Raw genomic sequence first — 9743 nt, 5'->3', positions numbered from 1 at the left:
GAGTTAGCAGACATAAGGTGGGAGAAGTGGAAAGCAGTCCTGAGTTTTTCACTTCAACAATAAGGTCTGCACTTATGATTGTGTGTGTGTGTACTTTGTGTTCACAGCAACTGCTTAAAATAATCGCTGTAGTTACCAGCCTGTGATACAGTTTCCACGACAACCCATTCTCTTCTTTATCTGCAGACAAAACTGTCTGTCAGAAACCTGTCTGTCTGCAAGGACAAGAGACGGTGACAGAGAGGAAAGCATGAAAACTAACAGGGTGCCAAACGTTAATTAATCAGTGGCTTCATCTTAAAATCTTGATCTCTTCTTTAAATATCAATGCAATAGAATGAAGAGACAATTCAACATAATAACAGGAGGAAAGCCGACAATTACATTTTTTAATGACAATAGTCCTTTCAGACTGTTTTTTTCCTCACAAAGCTGCCGTCACTATGCTCAGCCAACATCACGTCTTTGTACATTCATATTGATTCTGCAATGGCGTAATATCGGTGTCACAGTCTGTGGATTCACATTGCGTTTGGGGGGTTGCAGAAGCAGCACGGCACAGCAGGAGCTCTGAATACACTAACACCCTTTTCACACATACGGAAATCTCCTGAAAAACTCAGGAGATTATCCGAAGGAGCTGTATGTGTGAACACCAACAGCCCTAGTTTCTCCTGCCATGAAGTGCAACAAAAACTACCTGAAACATGCATCACTGTTTAGCAGTTTTCACATATGCACTCTGGATAATATCTAGATATTTACAGGAGGACTTCTCCGGAGATTCTCCCGACCTAGCCGTTCACATATGCTCCTCACAGCGGGGGACTTTCCCTGTCAGAGGGGAGGGGGGGGGGGGGGGGGGGGGGGATTTTCTGAGGTAAGACGTGACGTAAAAAAACGCGGAAGTAGCGGCCGTAGCAACAGAGTCCGCTACACGACGTTATAATGAGAATATTTGACTTTCTATCAATGCTATGTGTAATCCAATGGAATGACAACATCCACAAAAGAGAGGAGAACAACATACTGATGAACAGAAAACATAATGCAACCGTTTCATTAGAGCACGGAGATCTCGCGTGCAGACACTTTAGCCGGTCACTGTATAAACGTCACTCAGGTCCCATTGGCTCGAATTGAAAATCTCCGGAGTATATTCGGCCGCATTCAGACGTCAGCTCACTCGGATATTCTGCGGATAAAATACTAGGGGTCTGGAGGAGAAACTCCGGGTAAAATCCGCACGAAAAATGTGTCTGTTTGCGTTCACACATAGCCTAAAGAACCTCTGGGTAGCCAAATCTCCGGAGTTATTCAGGAGATTTCTGTATGTGTGAAAATCCAGATGTTCTCTTTAACTCACTCTGCTGCTCCCCTCCGGGCTGCCGTAGTTCACATCCTCCCCCCTCATTTGCTCCCTACAGAGTGGCTGGGAGGCCCACAGTGTGCCATCCAGCCACAAGTCTTTGGCTGAAGTCGCTCTGCCTCATCTCTACTTTTGCTGTAACCCTGAAACTGCATAGAGCATCTTTAAAGACAAGTTTACAGCTTGAACTTTGACCCCTAAAGACAAATTCCCCTTACTTTATTAATCGCTTTTTCTTAAATTGACCAATAAAAGCAAAACTTGTTAAAGTCATTTATAGTTATTTTTTATTTCAGGAGGAAAAAAAGATTGGTTAAAATTGTCACTCGAGTTGTGTGTGTAAAAAAAAAAAATGGTACATGTTAAATGTGACCTTATCACCCAGCCCTATGATGAAGCTTTACTCTGATTGGTGTGACCCTGTTCTTAGACTTGAATCCTCATCCCCAGGTAGAAACGTCAACAACACTAAACTCATTTGTATAGCTCATAGCTCTAACACTGCAAAGACGGTAGTCAGTATCTCTCAGTGTCACAAACAAAAGGTCACATTTTTCAAGCAGACAAAAGAAGAGGTGCTGCACCACAAAACAAACCATAACAATAATATTGCTTTGTCCACGTTAGCATGAAAGACTCTGGATGTTCAGAGTGGGCGGAGAGTATTTTGTTTTTTTCACACAGCATACAGGGAGCAAGGTGAGTTTTGTAGAACAAATATGTCAATGCTGAATTCAAATATTCGTCCCCTCCAGTCATCAGGTGATAAATAACAAACAACTGGACCCGACTTACATAACGTCTATGAAGTCACCTGATCACTCCAAGCGACCCATTCACACACTGAAGGCTGAAGCCTTACAGTTATTCATGTGCCCATTCTCACACACAAACATCAATGGCACAGATGGAGGGCAAACATACGATCTACTACGCACATCTTCCTCCTACACCACAGACAAACTCTGCCTCTCAGCGCTTCTCAAACATTATTTTCATAAACAAACTCGTGATGAAAAAAGGATATTCTGTACTCTAACAGTTCCTGCTTCTCTTCATCTCTGCGTTGCTTCTCCACCAAGCACTGTTGCCGGGAGACCTCGTCCAGGAAGCTGGACTCATCCTCGTCCAAGCCTCTCACCATGTTCCCTGTAACCATGGAAACAAACATGCTCTCAACACATGGCAGTAAAGTGATTGCATTAATTTTTTCTGGGGGAAAAAAAAAAACATAACATTTTTTTTCTTCACACAAAAGGGACCTTATATAAAAATCAAAGAGACCTTGATATTTCCACATGCTGAAACTTGTTCATGCTGCCTTCCAGCACTGACACCCTCCACATTTATCTAATTTAATGTTCTCAGATGATTCTGTTCAAAGTGTGAAAATATTGTAAATAAACTAATTGCAGTACACAGCTTTGCATTGTAGAAAAAGAAACCTAATTAACAGAAGAAAAACCATCAGAGACAGATGTACTCAGTCACTGCTGGTGATGAGGTGTAATATTAGAAGGACCGTTGTGAATGGAGCTAACAGCAACACAATGCTCCTGTGGTCATGAAGGCGCTGCTGCAGCAGAACGAGCTCATTTGGAACTTTTTAAAGCAAAACAGAAAATACTGTAACTATGATGAAGACAAAGTGAAATGTAGCAGCATTAGTCAGAAGCTGCAGTGATCCATTCATTAAAGCTTTGGTGAAGAACTGTCGCTTTGTGTCCATTTTGGCGCCCCCCTCTGGACAAAAGCATTGTCTCATCCAAAACAGAAATTTCTGTGCCTGAGACCAACCATATAGCACGTGTCACTCAGGCCCTGGGTTAGCCTAGTGTTTTCTCCAGACAGAGAAGCGCTCGGGAGGGCTTGGCATGAAGCGTTTGTGAGCTGAGAAGTAAAGCGCTGCACAATCCTCACGTCTCTATGACAACAGCCGCTGCATGACCAGGCACCGCTACGTTACTTTTTACTGCATGTTTTGTTTATTTTAGATCCCTTATTTCCTGATCAGACACGGAGCACAGAGGGTGTGGGTACAAGACACGATCTGTAGGCGGCAAAACTACGGGGAACATCACTGGAAAAGAGCGTTGATTTCGTCGACAGCGCCATTCTGAAAAGTTGAAAGATTTTAAAACTTGAGCGCTCAAAGCAGATGCACAAAAAAAGCTGAGCCCTTGGAACAAAAGACACTGGTGGCTGCACATTTTTCTCCAGGCGGCTGCCTGCTGCTGCGAACACTCTCAACTCATTGAAAACAATTTAAAAAAGACAAGGGGCCTCAGTATGTTTGTGTCAAAGACTACAACTAAGGACTTTTTCCCTCTTTATTCAGTTGGTTTTGTAAACACACAATAGAGTTTGAGTTAGTTCTCATTTTTATCATTAACATCGTTTTTATTTTTTTTAGAAAGAATGTTCTTCTGTTGTTTAAGTAAGATCTGTTGTATTTTGACCATGGCTACTGCTTTATTTTGTTATTATTGTGTGTCTTGTCTGGCTCCACACAATGTAATTATGGTCAAGAGCTGTATGAATAAATCAAATGAACATTTTAAATAGTTAAACAGAAATACTTCATCTTGTATCTGATGATCTTGTTCATGAAGAGGTTCAGTATGAATGTCCGTCTGTTCAATGACCAACTACAAAAAACCTGTCTATTGTCATGACAATGTAAAGTAGGACTCCAGGAATTAAGTGTGTATTTGCCTTTCTACTGGTGACTTGCAAAGCAAGATCAATGCAGCAGAAGCTGAGTTTTCCTGACTTTCAGTTTCCAATACAAGTCAGACTTAAAAAATAATGGATTATGCATTGAATGCATTAAAAAATGGAAATGGTAAAAAGTAGTACTCTGTTTCATCACTTTATAATTCATTTGTTAGTGCAAGTACCAGAAGGATGGACAACTACTCCCCAACAGGTTACACTAATTAAATCCTAATAAAGGGACGTAGCTATAGAAGTATAATCAGAAAAACATGACTTATGGTCGGAAGAAGACTTATGACTTATGGTCTTATGGAAGAGAGGAAAACGCTTATCTTAATCTAGATGACAATAACCAGTATAAAACAAAGACCCACTGAATTTGAACTGCTCCTCGTAGTCTTCTTGTTTCTTGTCTTTCTGCTCCTGCAGTCGTTCAAAGAGGGAGCGCGGGTCATATTTCTCCTCTGGGGCCTCTGAGGAGTACGAACACAGATATATTGATGTACACACAGAGGAAGCAGTAAGTATTTAAGGGTTGTGGTGTGTCTTAGATCCTTTTTGACATCTTCTTACCTTCAGGGTCCTCGGGTTTCCGGACTTTCTCCCATTCCTCCTGTCTCTTCTTTCTCTTCTCGTCAAGCTCAGTTTCTGACACAAACTTCCTGCTGAGATCAACGCCTGCTGTCCCGCCCTCTGCCATTATAACTGACCTTCAAACAAACACAGGACACACTCTACTCCATGAGAATGACTCCAAAATGTACACCTTTTTTTTTTTTTTTACTCAAGATTAGACGATGTAGGGTCTATCTCAGCTTGGCTCATAGAGACTACAAGTTGAAGAACACACAGCAACTCTGAGAAGTTAAGTATTCTGTTGATTTTTAAGTTTTTCCAGTGAACTCCAGCTGAGAAAGAAATCAATCTAATCCATATACACTTTGCCTGTGCCCTGAGCAAACCCTAAAACCACTGCTATTGACATCAGGAAGAAGCTATAAGATACCTTTGAGAATAATCGACCAATACTACCTGAGGAAACAATTCAACACTGCATTTGTATTTGAAGAAAGCAGGTGATTAAAGTTTAAACATGCAGTGTTTCCCCTATAATTATATTAGGGGGGGTGGGGTGGGGTGTTTTCAAACATAATAGCAACAAAACAGGGCACCTGAAGATTTTTTACACAACAAATGTCAATAAAATGCAGAGTCAAGAATATGACAACATGGTTTTTAAGTTAAACGAAGTTGTGGTGTTATTTGAGAAAGTGTAGAAGAGCATAATATTCTTTTAAAAATGACTCATTGAATTGTATTGTTAATGTTTTGGCGCCCTCTTGTGGTAAAATTGAATTACTGCATCTATTTCACATTCTAGGCAACTTTTAAGTTTTTTAATCTAGACAAAGACAGCTCAGAAAAAAATAAAGGATGCTATAGCTGAGTTGTAATGATGTGTAGACCGAGTTAATACGATTTGAACTTAATATCACCGTTATCTAAATGACGATAACAGTGATAGTGGTTAGCTTTGCACACCATAGGGCTAACTCGGCTCACTATATATTTAACCAACAACATACATGAGAAGGCAATCGAAAGTACAACAGTCAGCCTTTTTAGCGTGCTATTTCCGTTGTTCAGATGCTCTAGTTAAAGCTGGTGTATGGTGTAATGTGACCTGCAACCCGGGGCTAGCGTTAGCTTCATTAGCATTGCAGCAAGCACCGCTGTCATTAACCAAACATCGTGACATGCTCTAAAAGCATCACGTTCGAAAAGAACATCGAGCATACTGCCGTTTCACTTTCTGATTTATTGTCTATATATTGAACAAATTATGTTTCTCTGCAACTTACCAAGCAAGGCTACTAAATATATCCCTGCTCCTACCGATTACCGTTTTGTGTCTCTCTGATAACCGCTCGTCTCTATTGTCGATGTGCAACTTTAGTTCCGCCCTGCTGATCGGCAGCCGGGTCGAGCCACACTCGGTATGAAATATGAAAATAAAACTACCTTGTCCCCGATCGACGAAACGTTATAGGAATAGATGCTCTGATCGCTTTATTATTTAAGGAGTGAGAAATTGGCTTTAAAGGGTTTAATTTTACTCCACGAAATAGCAAATGCCACTTCTGGCTGTAAATCGAATACCAGATTAAATTGAAATGAGAAAAATTGTCATTGATGTAGAATGTATTGCGGGAAAAAAAATCAGCATAAATAATAAACGCCGTAATGTCTTCACAGTAAATATCAGTACCTGCTAATCATCGGGGAATAGTTTAAGTGATTTTTTTTATAACTCATCAGATTTTATTCTATTAGGGAAAACGACTATGCCCATATAAGGGTTGTGGCAGATTTGATTGACAGCTCTGCGCGGTCAGCAGGTCAGGAGGCTAACAGCTTGATCCGTCTGATTTCTCCTCTTTTTTACTTCGTTTGGAGAGTTTGTTTAACACATATCTGACAACATACATGGCTTGCTGTGCGGTTAACAGACCATCCAAGAAGTGGATGCTTCAGTTTTTTTCGGTAAGTGATATAGAAGTGTTATATTTACTACTTACTCAGTGTCGGTATTTATATTTACGGACCTAGCTTGTTTAGAGTTAGCTTGTAAACCAGTCGGCTAACTGTACTCAGTGTAGCTCATTATTTACAATGGTTTAGAAATGTTTGTTGTTGAAAATAATGAGTTTGTGTGATGTTAGAAGCTAAAGGTTCACCTCGGTGGTTATCTGACGTTATGATGAATGTTATACTCCACGTAAATGTGGACATTAAAAAACAAACTTTGTGTAGTAATTATCCGTCAGTAACATAAACTGAACTGAACCTAATGTGCTGTGTAGGTTATAGAGGATGACATTAAAGTTACATGGTTGATGTAGTGTCTTAAGATTTGTGCAAACTGTTAACAAATTTAAAAAAAAAATCACTTTGTAAGAGCATCTGTAACCATTAAGAAATATATTAATAACCATATTAATTTTCACTGAACTCATACACAGAATATAGCAGTAGAAATATAAAATATAAATAACATATGGAAATAAGATAGGTAAAGCACATAGATATAAAGTATAAGAAATAGTTTGAAGAATACAGCCATGTACTGAGCTCATGTTAATAATAAATGAGTTACTGTATGTTCTGTACTAAAGCACAGAGAGTTGGGACCTGTTAATGATTCAAATAATTCAGATTATATTTGTTTCATGTTAAGATGAAGTACTATCCACAATAAACTGCTTAATTTTTCCTCACACAAAATCTGAGACAATTTGATGTGGAATATCATTGTGTGAGTGAGAGAGCTGAAAACAGCATGATTACAATAAGGTTTATCTTCTTAACTTTGAATAGATGTTGATTACCTGAATACTGTACCTTCGTTGTCTGGGTAATACACTGTTGAATTTATAAATGTGCTCTTACACACAGATGAATACAGAAAAATAGATGAGAACAAAAAAAATGATTTAATGAATAACTGATATTTTCTCTCTTTCTTTGCCATCCTGAAGACCCCTCACTAAAAGTCCATGTTCTCCTGGATCCATGTCACATGCTCGAGCTTCTTCAGAATGACTTTTCAACAGTTGAAGTTCTGCTGAGAGAAGATGGCCAGCAGATAAGACAGCAGTACATCAACGAGCTCCACAGGCTTCAGGAGGAGGAGGAGGGTTTGTACCTTGGAAGACTGTATTCATGCTTCAGCTGTTCAAATAAAACTAGATCTCCTCCAAACAACTTGCAATCAAACCATTTTCTTCCCATTTTAAAACCCTTTGTCCAGTTTAGATGGGAGATGTTGATATTATGTGATATAGATCAGGGAAGACTACATTTCTAAATCATTTTTAACTGTGTTTTTATTCACAAGTTATTGATCTTATTTAATCTCCATGTATCTTGATTTAAGAATGGGGCTGTGTTTAAGGGCATATTTTGCAATGACTCTGTTCCATCCCATTTTAAGAAATGAACTACATTAGTATTTATCAAAAGAATAAAAAGTTGTGTAAAAGTAGACTTCCTTCCCTTAGCTATTGAGTTGAGCATTAATACACATTTTAGTCTTGTCATTTCAAATCTGAAATGTATACTCATAAGTAGACATAAAGGAGTGCATTTATATAGAAATATTTATTTAATCTGAAAAACAACATTAAAAAAGTCTGTCTTTACAGCAGAGATTAACATGTTTACAGCTTGGTACAAAACAAACAAATAGGTGTGATTAGCTCATGTCTCGATGGACACACACTGTACGGGGGGGTGAATGTTTTGATGACTCATCAGTTTTGATTTGATGAAGGATAAGAGTTATTCACAATAAGGCGTGTAGCTGACCAGCTTGACAGGTGGGTGCGGTGTAACGGTTTGTCAAGAGGCTTAAAACACGTCTCAGCTCCAGCTCTCAGCCTGTGGGTGTCATCACTCAGGCCATCCGGGGGAGACCTCCCTCACAACGAGCTGTTGAAGAGAAGCAACCGAAAAACCCCAGAAGAACCAACAAATGCAGATGTTGTTGAGGCTCAGGTTTCTTCCTCTGTCTCTGCAGCTCTCTGGGCACCTCGATGGACCAGTCACCAATAATCCACACTGTGTCTATAGGAGAAATACAAAGGTGTTCAATTAATACCTCAGACAAGACAAAATGTACAGTTAACTACATGTGACAGCTCAGGCTGTTTTTTTGTTATGAGCCACGTCTGCAGGAATAATATTGAACAACGTAGCTGCAACTCATCATAATAGATGCCAGTCTTAAACACTATTTTTTCTAATACTAAAGTTTTTGGTGTGAAGCTGACACTGTCCACAGACTCCATGACTTCACAGGGTTCAATAGAAAACAAATGTCTTATAATGAATACTAAATAATTATTTTTCAATTGTCATGTTCACCTCATCGCTGTTGACATCAGTAAATATAAGACACAGACATTCCTCTTTTTGTCAGAACAGTAACATGAACTGTATGCTTTGTAATATTCATTTCTTCTGGATGTCTCAAATATTTATTTACAGTTTATGGATAAAACTTTGTTAATGTATTGCTCTGCTAACACTGACAAAGTCTAACTGCTCTAACAAATAACTCATAAACATAATTGTATATTTAAAAAAGTGTAGTTTTAATACTTTAATTAAATATTTGGGTTGAATATAATTCGTTTTAACTGTGTTGTAGAAAAGTTAAATGTTAACTTACTGTTTATAGAGTTTTCTCAGGATGAGCAGGAATAGGGGATGATAACAGCCTAGCTGTTAGCTATGCTGTGAAGTGGACCGCTAACGTCGAGCTGAATGGGCGGAGTTAAGTCCCGCCGGTCCCGCCTTACTGCTGTCGCTAGGTTGATCCGAAGTTAGGTTGAGATTGCAAATCCAATATGGATGCGGCCGTCGATTGGACTCATTTTCTGCCTATGTCACAGACGGGTCAGGGTTCGTCCAGTAATATTTACAGTCTATGCTCCTAACCTGACCGGACCTGATCCATTGACCAAGCGTGAGCGAGAGTAACGTGCCTGCGCATGCGCGTGTGACTGTGCGGCAAGTTTAAGATGGTATGGTCCACTATAGGGGTGTCTGAAATGATTGGGAAACGTATTTACAGGTCAGAAGCATAGGTCAG

The 9743-nt window shown here is 39.4% G+C and overlaps 1 protein-coding gene and 2 long non-coding RNA genes across 3 annotated transcripts in view; 1 reads left to right on the top strand and 2 right to left on the bottom strand.

Annotated features, from left to right (window-relative positions):
- Positions 1–6087, bottom strand: part of psme3ip1 (proteasome activator subunit 3 interacting protein 1) — a 10648-nt gene extending 4561 nt beyond the window's left edge. The window contains exons 1-4 of the mRNA XM_020640504.3: positions 5950–6087; positions 4661–4797; positions 4462–4560; positions 2397–2518 (exon numbers count right to left, since the gene is read on the bottom strand). Of these exons, the coding sequence (XP_020496160.1) occupies positions 2397–2518; positions 4462–4560; positions 4661–4787 (348 nt within the window). The 5' untranslated portion in view covers positions 4788–4797; positions 5950–6087. The remainder of the gene's footprint in view (positions 1–2396; positions 2519–4461; positions 4561–4660; positions 4798–5949) is intronic.
- A 143-nt stretch (positions 6088–6230) lies between these two features.
- Positions 6231–7852, top strand: LOC136179640 (uncharacterized). The gene is made up of 2 exons (XR_010666613.1): positions 6231–6631; positions 7627–7852. It is a non-coding gene; the product is annotated as an uncharacterized lncRNA (long non-coding RNA).
- A 377-nt stretch (positions 7853–8229) lies between these two features.
- Positions 8230–9645, bottom strand: LOC136179641 (uncharacterized). Its single transcript, XR_010666614.1, has 2 exons — positions 9321–9645; positions 8230–8713 (listed from the first exon to the last, which is right to left on the bottom strand). It is a non-coding gene; the product is annotated as an uncharacterized lncRNA (long non-coding RNA).
- Positions 9646–9743: the final 98 nt, after the last annotated feature.

Source organism: Labrus bergylta, chromosome 7, assembly GCF_963930695.1.
Source record: "Labrus bergylta chromosome 7, fLabBer1.1, whole genome shotgun sequence".
Lineage (NCBI taxonomy): Eukaryota > Metazoa > Chordata > Actinopteri > Labriformes > Labridae > Labrus > Labrus bergylta.
Note: the sequence above shows the minus strand (reverse complement) of the source record. Positions and strands in the feature narration are given on the sequence as shown.